At 63.0% G+C, this 17,313-nt stretch overlaps 2 protein-coding genes across 6 annotated transcripts; both read right to left on the reverse strand.

Annotated features, from left to right (window-relative positions):
• Nucleotides 1–704: 704 nt before the first annotated feature.
• Nucleotides 705–7,546, reverse strand: HDAC10 (histone deacetylase 10). Of its 5 annotated transcripts, none has more exons than XM_034644263.1 (20): nucleotides 5,759–7,546; nucleotides 5,554–5,688; nucleotides 5,236–5,332; nucleotides 4,963–5,060; nucleotides 4,768–4,872; nucleotides 4,544–4,612; nucleotides 4,312–4,438; nucleotides 4,082–4,147; nucleotides 3,834–3,893; nucleotides 3,668–3,757; nucleotides 3,406–3,512; nucleotides 3,266–3,333; nucleotides 2,929–3,154; nucleotides 2,741–2,825; nucleotides 2,307–2,392; nucleotides 2,091–2,147; nucleotides 1,765–1,843; nucleotides 1,418–1,600; nucleotides 1,166–1,325; nucleotides 705–1,009 (listed from the first exon to the last, which is right to left on the reverse strand). In XM_034644263.1, exons 1-20 carry the CDS (start codon nucleotides 5,815–5,817, stop codon nucleotides 999–1,001), a joined length of 1,968 nt encoding a protein of 655 aa, XP_034500154.1. In that variant the 5' UTR covers nucleotides 5,818–7,546; the 3' UTR covers nucleotides 705–998. The 5 variants fall into 5 exon arrangements, with proteins under 5 accessions (XP_034500154.1, XP_034500153.1, XP_011220652.2 ...); XM_034644262.1 differs by having other exon boundaries at nucleotides 1,765–1,840; nucleotides 2,929–3,193; nucleotides 5,759–7,543; XM_011222350.3 differs by having other exon boundaries at nucleotides 2,929–3,193; nucleotides 5,759–7,543.
• A 76-nt stretch (nucleotides 7,547–7,622) lies between these two features.
• On the reverse strand, nucleotides 7,623–16,403 carry MAPK12 (mitogen-activated protein kinase 12). Its single transcript, XM_034644266.1, has 12 exons — nucleotides 16,145–16,403; nucleotides 15,943–16,072; nucleotides 13,853–13,911; nucleotides 12,937–13,048; nucleotides 12,792–12,821; nucleotides 12,514–12,561; nucleotides 11,900–12,014; nucleotides 11,610–11,681; nucleotides 11,411–11,490; nucleotides 11,252–11,330; nucleotides 11,010–11,183; nucleotides 7,623–8,646 (listed from the first exon to the last, which is right to left on the reverse strand). The coding sequence occupies exons 1-12, from the start codon at nucleotides 16,267–16,269 to the stop codon at nucleotides 8,567–8,569; spliced, it is 1,104 nt and encodes a 367-aa protein (XP_034500157.1). The 5' UTR covers nucleotides 16,270–16,403; the 3' UTR covers nucleotides 7,623–8,566.
• Between the last annotated feature and the right edge of the window lie 910 nt (nucleotides 16,404–17,313).

Here is a 17,313-nt window from a genome sequence, read left to right on the forward strand (position 1 = left end):
GATGCTACAAAGTTTTCTGCAGGCTACTCTTTGTTACAATATATAGATGATGTGCTCTTCTGTGCCCCTTCTCCAACCTCTTCACAGGAGGAAGCATCCACCTGTTAAAACTTTTAGCTTTAATAGGACATAAAAGCTCCAAAGAAAAATTGCAGTTTACTTAAGCTCAGTAACAATACTTAGGGCGCCTAATTTCAGAACAACGACGACATTTGGATCCAGGTAGACTTCAAGGCATCCTGAACTCCCCCAAACGTACAACTAAGTACCAGTTACAAGGCTTTCTGGGACTGGCTGGCTACTGTCACAGCTGGATCCCAAACTTCTCTTACAGCTCAGCCTCTACGTGCTTTGCTGAAAATTCAGACCTGACCCTATTATTTGGAAAGATCAGAAAGACATAGTTTAGGGGACTTTAAAGAAAAGCCTAATAAAGTCCCGTGCCCCTAGACATCCTAATCGTCGATTTCCTCTTTTCTTCTTCGTACATGAGAGGGAAGAATCAACAGCAAAGAATCATCAGAAAATCATCACCATCCTGAACTCTTGCTTTTCTCCATTGGGTATTCATATAGAACAAGCCCTCCCGGCTTCTTCCTGCTTTTCCATAAAATGACGTTCCTCTGCTTGCTGGACTTGCCTTTGGTTTTGCCATAGTCCACTTGTCCCAAGCTGCAATTCTCTGCTATTCCTGAATAAACCCATTTTTGCTGGTAAAATAACTTTTATTTTAAAGTTAACAGAAGTGTAGGAAATGAAGATGGGGCCATCCATGCAGAGGCAGGCTACTGGAGGGGGGCTCCAGGTCACTGCCGTGGACAGAGTGCCCCTGAGCCAGTGCCCTGGACAGCTCTGTAGCCTGGCCCTCTGCACAAAGGCCTCAGACAGTGGTGTACTGGCGAATGTTTCATAACTGGCTCTGGGGGACTAGCTTGTATTGTCATTTCTGAGGTGCAGACTTCCATCCTGGCCAATTTCAAGCAACCAGGTCACGGCACTCAAGAAGGAGCTGGAAGAAATGTACAGTGAGTTTGTCACTGCAATGAGCTGGTTCAGGACAGCACCTCACTCCCGGAGACGTGAGCCCCTCTCCCCACAGAGCTCTATGGCAGGACTGTCCCCCCACACTCCCTGCATTCAGCCTCAGCCCTGTCCCCAGCCTCACCAGCCACCTGCAGCATCTTCCACTGTGCTTCCAACTGCCCTCTCAAGTGTATCAGGGCCTGCAGGTCCTCTGGGGAGGCCATGGAGAAGGGACCCAGGCTGGGGGGTGCCTCTCCATGCAACACCCGGGCCAGGACCCCCACAAGCTGGGATGGGGATTCCTGGGCCAGGAGTAGAGGTGGAAAAAGCAAGTCACTGGTCTCTCCCCACCTCCCACCTCCCACCCACAGCATGTCCACCCTGCCCAACTCACCTGCTCCACTAGGACCAAGACTCGGCCCCCTGCTGGCCCCCGTAGGAGAGCAGCCAGGAGTGCAGCTTGGGGGTCCTGGAGGCCATGGGCTGGTCCCAGCACCACCAGCACCAAGTCAGGCTGGAAGCCATAGGCCAGGGGCAGCACAAGGGCCAGGATGCAGCTTAAGAACCCACCTGTTGTCTGTGGAAAGGACAGCAGCATAGCTCCAGCGCCTCAGCCAGGGGTCACCCTACCTCCCACAGTCCCATCAGGAAGTCAGGAAGGGCAAATGAAGGCCAGGAGCTGGCCCCCCCTGAGGATGCCAATGAGCAGCAGCCGCCCCACCCCGTGACCCCACCACTCACCCCTGGCAGTGGCACAGACACGTGGAACGTGGACAGGGCAGCCGCTTCTTTGCCTCTGATGTTCAGCCACAAAGTCCTTCTTCCAGGAAAGAGTGAGCACATGGACACACATGCAGGGCTGTGAGATGCGGCTCACCCTCCAGAGCCCAGACAGCAGAAGGGGAGGGGCAGGAGAGCTTGGGGGCAGCCGTGCTGGAGACCCTCCCAGAAGCTCCTCTGCCGAACTCCAGCTGTGGAAGGCCCTGCCCACCCTCCCCCATGGGGACCCAGGATGACAAGCCCACCCACACGCAGGACTGGATGCACACACGACCCAAGTGTCCTACCCATCACTGGCAAGGTCTGGGGGCCGATCCAGATGTCCCACGGCCACACACAGCACCCTAGAGGAAGAGGTGGCCCCAGGACGGGCTGCACTCACCCAGCCAGGAATCCATTCCCAGAGCCCTCCCCATGGGGTGGAAGCAGGAGCGGCGTGCCCGGCCAGGGCAGGGGTGCCCACGAGCTGTGCCCTGAAGGCTCGGCTGGCGGGTGAGGCTCACCTCTGGGCTCTGTGGGACAAGCCGTGCAAGATGGCCACCTCCAGGGTGACGGCTATAGCTGGGGTCGTTGCGATGCCACTGCTCACCTGTGGGGGGCAACCCTCAACCAGGCACAGAGGGCCATCTGGCCCTTCTCGGGCCTGTCTACGGAGCTGCCATCTGTACCGCCTGAGCCCAAACTCCTCCACTTTGGAAATAAGATGCTTAAAACTACACTTTAAATCATCACCTGCAACCTCACTGTCAGAGAGTACTTACTTGAGAGGACTGCGTGAGCCTGAACTTGTGACCCCGTCCCTAAGAGCTGTTCTAGAAAGGGTCCCTGTGGTTCTGCACCACCCAGCCCTCCCGTGGACAGGCCATCTGTTGTAGGCAGGTCCTGGGCCCTGCCCCCAGCTCCATGGCCACCCCCGGCCCATCCCAGGTGCCCCCACCTGTCCATCCAGGATCCCATTCAATAGATGCAGGACCTTTCCAAGTGCAATGAAAGCCGTGTCCTGGGCCAGGGCCTTGTGTAGCCTGCGATGGGAAACCAGAGGGACACGTGGACAGAAAGTGACACAGATAGCATAGTGCACACGCACACTAGCCCCACCCCTCTCCCCAGGCCCTCTCTGCCCACCTGGCCCAGGCCTGTGTCTCCTCCTGTGGGGCTGACCCCTCTTGAAGGAGGACTTCGGGGGGTAGGACAAGGGCGGCATCCAGCGCAGTCAGGGCAACAGCCGTGCGGACAGGGGGTGTGGGGTGGAGGTGCAGCTGGTCCAGGAGGGAACTCAGTACAGCCGAGGTCTGGGCCTCTGCTGCCTCGAACTTGGGTCCTCCAGGCGACACAGGTGATGGTCTCTCCTCTGGGGACCAGGTGCTGGAGCTCAGTATGGGGGCCGACCCTAGGGGATGGCTCAGAGTCAAAGCCACTGCATGGGAGCCTGACCCTGCCGCCCAGCTTGGGCCACACTGACCTTGCTGCCGAAGGCTAGTCCAGTGAGGGGCCTGGGCTGCCCGGGCACTCTGGATGGACTCCAGGGCACTGTAGGGAGAAGCAGGAGCAGTAAGGCCTGGCCGCAAACCCCCAGCCCTTCCCAGCCTCCTGCCCCCGTACCTGTGCTGAGGCACCATGGGCCCCGACAGGGGCGGGGCAGGGTCACCCAGCAGCGCCTTCACCACCATGCACACCGACTGGGACAGCGACTCCAGGTGGTAGCCTCCCTGGGAGCAGGGACAGGGCAGACATGCGACTAGACAGGGCTGGCAGTGGGGTGGGGCGCCACCATCCCAGACAGGACGCCCCACCCTACACAGCAGGCCCCCTCCGACTGCACCTCCACACCTGGCCGGTGAGCCCTCCCTGCTGCCACAGTCACCTCCAGCACAGCACAGACGCGGCCGCCGGCCAGCCCCTGCAGCAGCTGCGTGAGGTGGGCAAAGCATTCGGGCGTGGCCTGCATCTGCCCCTGGAACCAGAGCCAAGTGTGAAGGGGGCCTGGCCCGGGACCCCAGAAGCCCTCCCCAGCCAGGCCAGGCCCTCACCTCGGGATCCCCAATCGCTGAGTCAAATCCTGCTGAGATGAGCACCAGCTCAGGGTCAAACTGTGCACAGGTGGAGACGGGCAAGAGAGAGCCTGGAGCAGGGGTGAAGGAGGCCCCTCCAGAGAGTGCTCCCCACCCACAGGGCTCTGTTCTGCTCCAGGGGGGTAGGGGGAGGGGGGAACCCTGGGCACAGAATCCCCCTCCCATGCTTCTCCCACCAACACCGTGCCTGCCCCCCATGCAGTTACCTCAAAGGCCACAGGGAGCAGCACATGCAGGAAGGCCGCCATGTAGTCAGCATTTCCCATCCCAACCTGTGGCCACCGGGCATCAGAGTTGGGCCCTGTGGGGGGGGGGGGCTGTGGGGTCTTTACCCCTGGGGCCCAGGCTCTGGGGGTGACCCTGGAAGGATGCCCTGGACTATGTGGAGGCCTGGGGGTGTGGGGCAGGCGATGAGGCCTGGGGGAGGGGTAAGCACCTGGTTCCAGGGCAGGTTGACAGTGAAGCCACGGCCCTGCCCCCTCCCAATGGCATCTGCATCCGACTCCCGAAGATATGGCCAAAAGCGACCATGCTCATACCGGTGCCAGGAGAAGTAAAGAACACTGCGGACAACCAGCCAAGATCAAAACTCGGAGCTCAAGGGTCAGGACCTCAGCCCCACGGCTCCCAGCAGGGGGTCGCAGGGAAGGCTGGTGACCCCAGCTCACCTGGGGTCATCCTCAAAGATATACTGGGTGCCCTGACCATGGTGGACATCCCAGTCGACAATGAGGATCCTGCGGACAGGTAGTGCAGAGGTCACTGAGGGGCAGGGCTTCCCACCTGGGGAGCCCACCCCAGGAGGGAAAGGACTGAATGGGGCCTCTCAGCAGCCCACTGCACCACTTCCCATCTGGCCTGGGCCCCCGCCCCGCAGTGGCCCAGGACACACCTGTGCAGACCATGTCTCTGCTGGGCATGTTTGGCTGCCAAGGCCACGTTGTTGAACACACAGAACCCACTGGCAGCAGCCCTCTGGCTGTGGTGCCCAGGAGGTCTGCAGGTGGAAACGGACACATCAGGGCCGTCCTGTGCCCCCTCAGGGCCACCCACAGGGGCGGTAGCCTAGGAAGAGGACAGCCCTCACCTCACCAGGGCAAGCCCGTTGTGCGCGGCTCCTGTCAGCACGGCATCCACCAGCTGCAGCGCAGCTCCCGCGGCCAGCCGGGCACAGTGGAAGGTGCTCTGTGGGGGCAGGGGTGCCGATGAGCCCCACCCACTACACCACAGGCTCTGCCCAGGCCTGTGCCCAGCTGCAGGTCCCAGCAGCAGCAGCAGGTAGGGAATGCAAGGCATGTGCACGTTCTTGAACGCAGGGATACTGGCCAGTGCGATTGGGTGGGGGTGTGTCCCGACGCACCGGATGGAAGTAGACAGCATCGTACTGTCCAGACAGCGCCCGTAGCTCCTCGGTGCCCAAGGCCGAGGTTCCTCGCAGCAGGGACACGTACTCTGGGCTGCAGAGGGGAGAGGCACGGCAGGATCACCAGCAGGAGCGGGAAGGAGAAGGAGGGACCGGACGCTGGTGGGACCGCCCCCCTCACTGTTTCCTCCCCCACCCACCCAGTGGTGAAACCGGCGGGTAGGGGACACGCTCTGTTTTCAAGATGCGGGCAGGCTGGGCAGCCCCACGTCCCAGGTGGCCTCCTTTGTGGCATGTGGCTCCCCAGGGTCTGACCTGTGTACCAGGCCCAGCTCTGCCTCGGAGGCCTCTCGAGCTGCCAACTGTAGACACCTCCGCTCCAAGCCCTCCTGCTGCAGGCGCTCCAGGGCTGCAGTCAGGCGCTCAGGACGCTCGATCTCACACTCAGGGCTGCGTGGACACAGCGCTCAGCGTCCAGAGCCCCCTCTCCATCCTCCCCCCTCTACCAGGTCACACTTACTCTTCCCAGAGCAGCCGGGCGGCTGTCATTTCCCCATGGTACACGAGTGCCGTCCTCATGGCCTAGACGCCCCTGGGGGTGGGTGCACTGCCTGTTCCCTCCTTGCAGTCCCGGGGAGCAGCTCAACCCCTGGGCCACAGCTGGGACGGTGCTCACGGAGCCTGGGCACGAACACGCAGAATCCAGGCACGGAAGGAGGTCGCAGGCCGCGGTCGGAGTCGACAGGGTGGCTCCCGGGCACAGGTTTTCGGCTTTCTCAGACTCCGACCCGGCACGGCCCGGCCCCTGCCGCCCAAAACCCCGCCCCCAAGCGCAGCCTGACAGGAGCGCGGCGGGCCAGACGCCTGGGCCCCGGGGCTCCTCTGCGCGGTCCAGTCCTTTCCCCCTCCGCTCTCCAGCCGGAGCTCCACCTCCCCCTCCAGCCCCGAGCCGGAGGCGGGTGTGGGAACAGGCGGGAGTGGGAGTGGACGGGTGTGCGAGGGGGCTGGTGGGGGGACCCAGGGCCAGTGTGCCGCGCACCCCGCGGACTGTCACGGCGGCACCACTGAGTGTCTCCGTCCGCCCCAAATCTTCCCCAGACCCACGCTGACCGCGCAGGCCAGAGCGTCAGACACGGCCGCAGCCCATCAGATCCGGCGCTGCCCAGGGATCCATCCTAGCCAGGACTCGAGGAACAGCTGCGAGTGAGGGGGCGAGGCCGGGGGCCCGCAGGAACAAGGCTGCAGGCAGGAGAGCCCCTGCCTGGGGTGCGTCGAGGTGTAAGAAGGTAGTGGCAGGGCCCGATTGAAGCTCCAGAAAGACCCTGGCCGAAGAGCCGACGAGTCGGAGGGTCGGGGTAGTGGCAGAGGAAATGCACAGGGGGCGCGGAAGCGTGAGAGCGAGGCAGGGCAGGAGGCCGAGCGGCGGGAAAGGCGAACAGAGGGAGGTCTGGGCCAGGACGGACGGAAGGATAGAAGGAATGAAGGAGGCCAGCAAAGGAAGCAGCGCGGCCACAGCCACAGAACAAGATGGCCGGAGAGAGGAGGCACGCGGGAGCCGAAGGACTGAAACCCAGGGGCTCTGCCCACCGGGCCTGGGGGCGGGCCTTGTGGAGGCGGGGCCCTGGGGTCCCGGAAGCGGTATTCAGAGGGGGACGGGCCGTGGGGAGGCCGGGCGTGAGGAAGGGCGGGCTTGTTAGAAGGCGGGGCCGGGAGCGCAGGTCCTCGGGACTTGGGGTCTTGGAAGCGCGGCCCAAGGGCTAGAGTGCCACTAATCCCCTTCCTCGGCGCTCCAGAAGTGCAGGAACGACCTCTACGGCGGGAAGAATACAGCCGGCGGCCCCGACTGGGTCCTACCCCTGCAGCCCGCGACCCCCCCCGCCACGGCTCCCCACGGCCCTGACCAAGGCACCTGCCAGCGCCGGCTGCGGGCGCGCTACCGAGGCTCTGGGAAGACTCCGATTGGCTCATTTTGAGTCAGGTGCCCGCCCCTGAGCCAATCACAGCGGCTATGGAGTGGCGTGCTCTAAGTGGCCATTCTGGGCCACGTGGCTTCAGGGCGCGGCCTGTGGTGGACAGCGCCTCCCGGATCGCTCCGAGCTGAGGGTCCTGGCAAGCGTTGGTCCCAGAGGCATCGGAGACTCCCAAGCAGAGAAGGCCGGTGTCCACTTTGGCAACCTGTCTGACCATGCTTGGCTGGGTCGGCTGTTCGCGTATGCAGCCGACCTCCAGGCTGGAAGAAGGGGACAGCCTGGCCCCGCTTTCGGCGCACCTGCCGTGGGGACAGGTGGGAGGAGCCAGGGCAGACGCAAGAGCCCCAGAGTGGCCCCCGACCCAGCTGTCAGCTCTCGGAGACGTCCAATGGCTGGCAGAGGGCGGTGCGGGCTCGCCGTTGGCGGTGGGGTGTGGCCGGCAGAGGGACAGTCGGTTTGGAACGACAGAACCCGTTCGTGCGCTGTGCCACAGGTGTCTCAAAGTTCCAAGCGTGACCCCTCCTCGCCAGGAACCCGGCCTTGGAGAATGCAGGGAGCTCAGACAGCTGGGACTGAACCCCAGGTCGGCCCCTCACCCCCGTCCTCCTCAGGCCCTGCCTGGGGTCTGGCTCCAGAGTTTAAGCCATTAAAGGAAGGTCGGTCCACAAGAGGGCGCGGGCCCATCCCTAGTGCAGGGCCTTCAGGCTCTGGGCTCACTGTAGACATGGGAGGAAGGGGGTGCCCAGGCCCAGCTGCTGAGCAGGGGCTGAGGCTCGGGGCCTAGAGGTGGAGATCCAGCCTGAGAATTAGGAAAGCCAGAGTGGGATCTCTACAAAAGGGTTTATTTCCTTCCAGCCATGTGGGCATAGCACATTCTGGGCTGGGGGTGCAGGACAGTCCACACCAACGCCCCCAGGAGAGACATCCCTGAGTAGGCGCTCTGCGCCCTCCCTGTCCACTCTCAGCTATATGAACTGGGCTTCAGCAGGGGCTGGAGCAGGCAGGGTCAGAGGCCAGGCCTGGACCCCAAGCTTCACCGCCCCCCCCCCACAGGCTCTGAGCCTTCTTGTTGCACCTGGGGGAGGGGACCAATGCTCAGGAAGTCGGAGGCCAGTCCCCGGTCAGGTTGACATCCTGTCCCGGAGGTCCAGATGCTCCCCCAAGGTTAGGCTGAGGTGGGGTCTTGAGAGCGGGGTAACAGGCTTGGGGGAGGGGGAGTCCATGGAACCAGAGGTCTCCCGGGATGTAAGTAAGCTCCAGCCAAAGTCACAGTGATAATTAGGATCCCCCTTCCAAGTAGAAGCCCCAGTCAGGATCCCCAAGGCGTCCTCACCACCACTCTGGGGGCCCAGGGGTCTTCACAGAGCCGTCTCCTTGGAGACCTTGGTCCCCAACTGCAGGGGAGGCTTGAAGCTGAGCACTTCTTTATATGTGACACCTGGGTCGGGGTGAGAGAGATGACCATCATGGGAGAAGGGTGCCTCATCACCCTTCAGAATCACCTCCTAGGACTCACACCGAGGGTGGAAGCCAGTGACTGGGGAAGAGCACTGGGTCCAGCACACCGGTACTTGCCCTAAGCAGCATGGAGTCCTATGAGGGTCCTCTCAGGGTGGGGGAGGGGAGAGCTCCCAGGCGCAGAGCACAGGCTGTCAGCCACTGACTTAGGGGCCCATCCGGTCCCAAAAACATCGGGGTCAGAAGTCATTGCTGGAGTACAGATGCCAGACAGGCTGCTTCTGTCCCACACATGTGATTTCATCCCAGGTTACAGCCATGCTCAGCCCACCTGTGTCCATCCACAGGAGCTGCCCACCCTGATGGGGTTCCTGCAGCCCAAACCCACTGCCCCTGGAGTGGCCAGGCAAGCCCTGGCCCCATAGCCTGATGTAATGAGCAGACAGTGTCCTAAGAATATAAATCAGTGTGTCTGCCCAAGTGGAGGTCCTCAGGGTCCCACCAGAGCACACCCCAGTTTCTGGATCCAGAACATCCACAAGAACTTACATGAGAAGAATTCCCACAAACCCCCTCAGCGTCTACCTTCCTCGCCTGGTGGTCCTGGTCCTTGAGATGTGTGCCCAGAGCAAGCCATCCCAAAGGAAGGGAGAAGGCCTGACTTGCTTTCCCTCTGAGCACTTTGTAAAGGGACAGGTTCCGCTCAGCCTACCCAGCGTTCCCATGCTCACCTGGCCCGCGGAGCACCTGTTTGGGGAACACTGGTCCTGTACAAGCCCAGTTCAGGAAACACTGTGTGTTTAGAGCAGGCATTCTGTGTAGTTTGCCCCGCCTGGGGCACTGATGTGTTCCTGCCCCATCGGGTGCCTTCTAGGCCCTTCATCTAATCCTAACACAGGGGTCAGTCCACACAGGGGAGGTTTGTGGGAAGCTGGCTGCTCCCAGGGAAACAGGAGGTGATGAGAGTTTGCACTCCTGATGAGGGGCTCAGCCACACACAGGTCACATGCTCACCATGGTCTGCAGTAAAAGCAACAGCTCTTACCACATGTGTGTGGGTGGGGACCACAGAACGGATTCTGCGGCCCGTGGTTTTCATGTTATCTCTTTTAGCAACAGAAAACTTTCATCAAACCAAACCAAACTTATAAGCACAAATAAGGGTGGGGCCCTGCCAGAAGCATCAAGCAGCCCAGCAGCCAAGGAACAGGGTCAGAGAACTACCAGTCCCGTCCCACCCCCACCCCCAGGTGCAGCACCAAGGCCCCAGGTCCAAGGCAGAGCCAGGATGGGATCTGCTCTCCTCAGATATTCCCAGCACCCTCCAGGCTGGTCCTGCAGCCACCAAGAGAAAGACACCAAGCCCAGCCCTCACTGCCTGCCATTCTGCAAAGCCAGTTCCAGCACAGGGCCTAAGGACCTGGCAGGTGTCCCTGAGCCCAGCCTGAGGCTCAGCACGTGCTGGCTGGGCCCTGAGAGATGAGGGCAGGGGCCTTTGGTATAAGGCAATAGCCAGTACCAAGCCCAGCGGTGCCGAGCACAGGTTTCAGCGGGTCTGAACTGCTCAGCGGGACTAGAAGGGATGGGCAAGGGGTGTGGAGGAGGCTGCCCGGGGTGGGCCTTATCCTGCTGGCAGGACATGAGGGCTGTGCCGTAGTGCAGGTAGGAGGGGTCCTGAAAGGGGCAAAGAGGGGAGCCTGGGTGGCTCAGTCAGTTGAGCGTCCACCTCTTGGTTTTGGCTCAGGTCATGATCTCAGGGTCATGACATTGAACCCCATGTCAGGCTGCACACTCAGCGGTCTGCTTGAGATCCTCTCCCTCCCTCTGCCCTGCCCTGCCTCGTGCACACACGCACCCTCCCCGCCCCCTCTCTAAAATAAATAAGTAAATCTTTTTTTAAAGGGGGGGGAGGGCAAAGAGAGGCAAGGATAAGTTCAAGAGGTAACAGTGGAGGTCTGGGGCACAAGTGGGTACAGAGGGGCTCCAGAATGGCCCAGGTCTCCAGCCAGCACATGGGAGAAGATGGGCAGTGCTGGGGCTGGGTCGGCAGGGCAGGGAGAGGCTAAGTGCTCGCAACTGCCGTGAGCGGGGAGCTGCCTCCCAAAATTTCCAGAGCTCACCTCCTGCTCGTTTGTGCTGAACCCCCTGCCAGGGACATTCTTTCATTCTTCAGCTCCAGCCAGAGGTCACTTGGCCAAGAAGCCCCACTGCCCTCTGACCGTCTGTTGTATTCTTCACCTGACCTGCATCCCCAAGTAGGGGGACCCAGGACTCTGAGCCCTGGCGCCCTGCACTGGGCTCTCAGGGTCCCTCCACAGGCCCTGCCCAGAGCCCCCCACTCACGTTTCCACTCGTCCAGCGTGCGGTCCATATCATCGAAGGACTCATCGTACTTCTGGGCCTTGGGCTCGTCCTCCGTGTCGCGCAGTGACTCAAAGTAGGGGTGGGTCAGCGCCTCGGCCGCCGTCACCCGCCGCTCTGCATCTAGCACCAGCATTTTCTCCAGGAGGTTCACAGCTGCGGGGAGCGCCAGTCAGGGAGGCTCCCGGGCCCTGACCCAACCCTCCCCCCTCGTCCAGTCCTACCCAGAGGGCTTGCATTAGTCAGGATGGAGGCAAAATCCTTCTTCTCCAACTCGGGGAGGCCCTCCATGTAGTTCTTTGCCTGTTCCGGAAGAAAGGGTAAGGGGCCAAGCCACAGGCCCAGGCCCAGCCCCTCCAGGCCCCCTCCAGCCCCCAACTGACGTCCGCACTCTGCAGCCTCTGCACAAAGTCAGCGGGAGGCGTCCCTGTCACCTTCATGATCTCCTTCAGCTGGTCCAGGTCTGTGCCGAGGTGAGGAGCACAGCGCGGGGCCAGAGAGCAGGGCACACCCCCACCTGGCCGGGGCGGCATGCCCAGCCCCCACCCAGGCCCAGCCTGCCCCCCCACAAGCGTAGGATACGGTCACTGCCCTTAAACAGCGTCTTCCCCGTGATCATCTCCGCCATGATGCAGCCCGCTGACCAGACGTCCACTGAGACAGAAGCCCCTGCATCAGGGCTCTGCGGGCCCGGGGGGGGGACACACATGGGGCGGACACAGACAAGGGGCCGTCTAGCCTGCCACTCCCTCGCCCGCTCAGCAGCCTCCCCACGGAGGAGCCACCATCGGACCTCCACGAAGAAACGGAAGCAGCAGGTGTGGCCTGGGAGGCTGGGCCGGGCGGCTCTGCGTCTCTGGGCGGCTTCTCACCTGTCTGTGTGTAGCGCATCCAGTTCAAGATGACCTCGGGTGCCCGATACCACCGGGTCACCACATACCCAGTCATTTCGCTGTCTGCCTGCCTCGCCAGGCCGAAGTCCAGAATCTATAGTCAGAAGCAGGAAGGTGGGGCGAAGGGACCCCCAGGGAGTAGGTGGGTCAGCCTGTGATCCGGGAGAACTGGGCACACTGGGGCTTCCTGCCAACCCTCCGGGACCTGAGGTCATGGCCACAGACCCCCCAAGCCTCCCCATGAGTTCCCCCCTTGGCCAGTGCACCCAGCCCCGCTGACCTCACCTTCCACCACCCGCAGGAGCAGGCACCCCAGTGGGTCTCCCTTCCCCCCTCCTCTACTCCCTGCTGACCCCAGGACCTGGCCAGCACATCTGGAGAGGCCCCCTTGGCCCCACACTGGCTCATGCATGGGGAACTGGGGACACCTCCCTCCCTGCACCTCAATGAGGTATGGGAGTGTGCCCCATGTCCCCCTGCATCCAGTGCCTCCCCTGGCCTGGGTGGCTGGGGTCTGGTCCCTCTGCCTGGGCCTGAGGGCCAAGGGCAACAGGCAGACGGACAGACGGGGAGAGCCCCCACCCAACACACACCTTCAGCTCACAGTCCTCATTCACGGCCAGGTTGCCAGGCTTCAGGTCCTGGGGGCAGAAGAAAGGTGGCCCTGCAGCTCCTCCCATCGGGGGCGCACTCAGGGACGAGCCCACCCCGGCCAGCCCCTTCCAGGAAGGGCAATGGTCCCTCGGCCCCCACAGCCACCACGGGCAGGCATCACACACTCCCCTGACAGGCCAGCTATGAAGGCTCCTAGCGGCCAGGCTCTTCCCACACCTGCACACCAGAGGAAGCTCCCAGCACCACCAGGACTCACCCTGTGGATGACGCCAGCAGCGTGGATGTACTACGGGGACAGAGAGAGGGGCGGCGTCAGTCAGCTCCCTGGGACCTCAGAGCCATGGGCCAGCAGTCCTACCCCAGCCCCAGCCCGGCCTGCAGCAGCCCCCACACGCTCCCACCTTCAGCCCCTTCAGCATCTGGTAGACAAGGAACTGGATTCGGTCCTCGCTCAGTTTCTCGTGCTTCATGAGCTTTCCCAGGTCAGTCCCCATGAACGGCATCACCAGGTAACTGAGGGACCGCGGTGGGTGCAGACAGCAGGTGTCACACCACTCAGCCCCTGGAGATCCTCGGGCTCCCCCCTCCTCTCCAGTGCACGCTCGCAGCTGGTCCGCCCTCCCTACCCTAGGACGTCAGGTGCCTCAGGACCACACGTGGGGGTTTCCTGCGGGGCCGCGTGGAGACTAGGATCTGGGGAGCACCCGGGATCACAGGCAGAAGAGGGTGCAAGGAAAAGGAGGGCAGGGCTTGTGGGCAGGGGTGGGGACGGCTGAGGACCACGCAGGGCAGGTGCAGGGAGAGACACAGAGGACAGACAGTTAGCACCTCGCCAGGACAGGGGCCTGTGCGGGTCCTCAACCTCTGGAAGGTCAGACGCTGAGGAGCCTGTCCTCAGCCCGTCCCTGGCTCAGCCCCTGGCTCTTGGCCGACCTCAGGATGAATCCAGGAATGGCAGCCACAGGCAGGCCCCCTGCTGCCCCTCCCCTGCCTGCCAGCAAAGGTCAGCAGCTCTAGTTACAGGCCACACAAGATGCCAGGGTCGCAGAGCACGGGCCCTGCCGACTAACAGATGCCGTCCCACGCTCACACCTCCAGCACTGGAGGGGGCCCAGCTCCATTCAACTATGCCACTCCCATGGGTCCGGTGGGGCCGGGGCAGGGGATGGACTGTGGTGTGGGGAAGGGTGGGCAGCGTGCATCCCGACCCTGACCCAGGCTGCAGGGACGCCCATAGGCCAACAGAACCCGAGTCAGCACCCAGGAGCAACCCGACGCTCCTTTGCCCTGCACAGCCCGCCAAAGAAGAGCACTCACAAGTCTGTGAAATCATCCAGGGTTTCATCAGGCGTGAACACGTCCAGCAGCCCGATGACCTGGGGAGGAGGCCGGAGTACCATATGGAATGGGGGCACAGCGGAGGGCATGGGGCTTCAGGTACACCCCGAAGCTGGCACTGTGCTCTGGGCAGGAAAGCCCCCTACAGCTGTCCCCATGTCCTCCCGCCGTCCGTGGGGCGTGGTTCTGTCTACTGGCAGAGCGGCCCAGCCCTGGCACACACGCCCATAGACACAGGCTATTTTTGAACGGTGACCACAGGGATCCTCTGGGTCAGCTCCTAGCCATCCAAGGAGCTCCAGCCCCTTGGCCCTTCCTCCCCCTCCTCTTAACCCACTGAAGACCCGAGACCAAGGTGGGACAGCCTCCTGGGTTAGAGCCAACACCCAGCAGGTCCATCAGGGAGGCGGGCCTCTATTGGAGAGGCCCAGCCAGGCCAGCAGTTAGAGCTGCCCCTGCTGATCCCCAGAGTGGCCAGAGGGGCAGGTGGATGTGCCAGCGGGGGGACACCTGGCAGAGGCCATGCGAACGATGGCCGAGGCGGAAGGGAGGACACTTCAAGTGTTTGAGGAACACGGGGAGAAAGGCCAGGTGGCCAAGGCCCAAGCCAGGGAGTAGTCAAGGAGAGGCCAGAGGGAGCCTGAGCAGGCCCCTGCATGCCAGGTGGTCTGGCCTAGATCCTAAGAGCTGTTGAGCAAGGGTTTAAACAGGTGTGATGCTGCATGTGTCCCCCTGCTGCTGTGTAGGGACAGACAGGAGCGAGGCAAGAGTGGACACAAGGTGCAGGGACAACCAGGTGACCTCTGTGGCCACCAGGGCCAGCGTTGTGGGCATCAGAGAGAAGGGGACACAGAGGGATGTTCAGTGAGGGGCCTGGAAGCCGGTGAGGCCTGGGGCACCAGGACAGTGTCTTGGCAAGAGGACAGGGTCCCCAAGGGTAAGGGGGATCTGTCAGGCTGATAGAGACTTCTGTGCTCTGCAGTGTGGCTTCTGGCCTGACGTGGCGGGAAGGGCGGAAGGGCAGGAGCTGCCACAGCACGCAGCCTCTTATAGCCTCAGTGTTTTCCTAACAAAGGGGGGCTATGATGGGCAGCGCCTCCCAGCTCTGTGCAGGGCAGAACGGAGGCAGTGGCACCTGGCTGCTAGCAGGTCAGGAGCTCAACTGGAATGGCACAGAGGAGGGGACTGGGCCAGGCGTGGGAATTGCCGGGGACCTTGGGGGATGGGCGGGGTGCGTGGGGTGGGGGTGGGGGTGGTTGGGGAGGAAGATGAAGCCTTGAGTAGCAGCCTCTGGGCCCATGGGAACCAAGCCTGGGCATGCCTGGGTGTAACCAGGAGGTGGTGAGGTCGGGGCCGGGCTGGTGTCCATCATGAATGGACTTCACCCAGGAAGGGCCAAGAGCAGAGATGGAAAGTCTGAGTGAATGAAGGACCCACTCAAAGGGCTAAGAAGGTGAGCATCAGCCAGGAACTGAGGGAACAAGCTTCCTGGTGGACATGGGACTCATTTTCCCCGAAGGAGGTTGGTGGCGCTGATGATCCAGGAGCGGCCAGACCATCTGTCAAGAGCATGACTAGTCCGGGGTCTAGGTACCCAGACCACCACCCCTGAGACAGGGCCCAAACGAGGGGTGAGGCAGGAATGGCTTGTGTGGGAGAGGCAGAGCTCAGGGCTGTGGGAGGAGCATCTAGAAACAGCAGGAGTTCCCCCAGGAGAGAGAAGGGCTCTCAGTAGCCAGCAATGGCCACACACGGTGGCTATGGGCAGGTCCGGAAACAAGGGAGGCCTGGAGCGGCCCCAGATCTGCCATCCCTCACCGTGGAAGGAGGCGTCTCTGTGCTGGCCACTATGCCTAGTGCCCCCCCCCAGCTCCCTCAACCCCTCACCACAGGAGACCCCAAGGCTCTGAGCGCCCAGTGCCCAGATACCGACGCCTGCCCCGTGTCTAGCTCAGCATTCCCCGGAGGCTCAGGAGGTAGCCTGAGCACTGTTCCGGAGAGGGGCCTGAAGGGGCGGGAAGGGGGCCTGGGGTGCAGCTGCGGAGGGACAGACGGGAGCTCGAACTCACGTTCTCGTGGCGCATGTGCTTGAGCAGGCGCAGCTCGCGGTAGGCGCGCTTGGCGAAGAGCTCCGACTGGAAGGGCCGGTACAGCTTCTTGATGGCCACCTTGGCGCCCGTGCGGCTGTCCACGGCCGAGCTGCGGGACGCGCTGGTCAGCGGGAGGGCCGAGCCACCCCTCCGGCCACCCCTCCGGCCACCCCGCGCTCACCACACCGCGCCGTAGGCGCCGGAGCCCACGGGCTGCAGGTCCTGGTACACGGCGCGCACCTCCCAAGCCGTCTTGGTCACCTCCTGGCGGTAGAAGCCCCTGCGGGCGGGCGGCGGAGAGCTCATGGCCGGCCCGGGCGCCGCCCCCGCCACGCACCCCGAGGGCCCTGCGCCCCGAGGACCCGGGACCCGGGATCAGCGGGACTCCCTTGGCGCGCGCCCGGGGCCCCCGCGAGGGCAAAGCCTGCTCCGCGCCGNGGCCGCCGCGGGGGGAGGGCCGGGGGTTGGGGGGGAAGGGCGGAGCGGGGGAGGGGAGCACCGCCGGGTCGCGCGGGGCCGCCTGTTCACCGAGCTGGACTCCGTGGGGCGTGTCATAGCCCAAGACCCGCGGGGCTCCCGGCTCCTCCTTAGTAACCACGAACCACGCCCCCGGGGAGCTGGGCCCATGCTGGGCAGCCCGAACCGCAGCCCTTCTATTCCCAGCTGCAAGTCACTGTCCACCAGCCTCGCCAACTCCACCCCACCAAGCCGGGCCCCCTACCCGGAGGCCCCTGAACTGAGTACTGTGTCCCCCACGTCAACGGCCCACCTTGCAGGCCGCCCCTTTTCCCTGGGGCTGAGCCATCCGCTGCTGGTGTGGGCTCCCCAGCACCTATGGCCTGCATCCCCCTCTCCCTGTGGAAGAGCTGCTCTGTCTCCCAAACTTAGGCTGCATCCCCAACATCCCTCCCTGTGACCACCGACCCCAGGCCTCCCAACCCCAGGAGGCAGAGAGGGTGGTCCTGTAGGTCTCCTTGGGCCCTGGTGCACACACCCAGCTCCCTTCTCTCGACCCACCTGGCAAGTGGGGAACCTGCTCCAAGCATTTGCAAGTCGCTTTGCCTGTCCCAACTTCTTCCCGGCTTTTTCCCTCCCGTTTGTCCTAAGCCTGGCCTGAGCCTGGCCTCTCTCTGCAGAAAGTTATGCCTGACCCCAGTGGTGAGGGAGGTCCCTACTTGGGCCGTCATTGCCCCCCTATACCCCTAGGTGGGGGCATTGGCATCATCCCTCCAGAGGTCCAGCCACATCCTAGACCAGATGCTGCTGGAGGACAGAGCCCCCTCCCCAGCCTCCCCCACCCCAGAGACCCAGGTCTGAGAGGGAGTGGGGTAACAGGATCCCCAGCCCCCA

This window comes from Ailuropoda melanoleuca, chromosome 15 (assembly GCF_002007445.2).
Source record: "Ailuropoda melanoleuca isolate Jingjing chromosome 15, ASM200744v2, whole genome shotgun sequence".
NCBI lineage: Eukaryota > Metazoa > Chordata > Mammalia > Carnivora > Ursidae > Ailuropoda > Ailuropoda melanoleuca.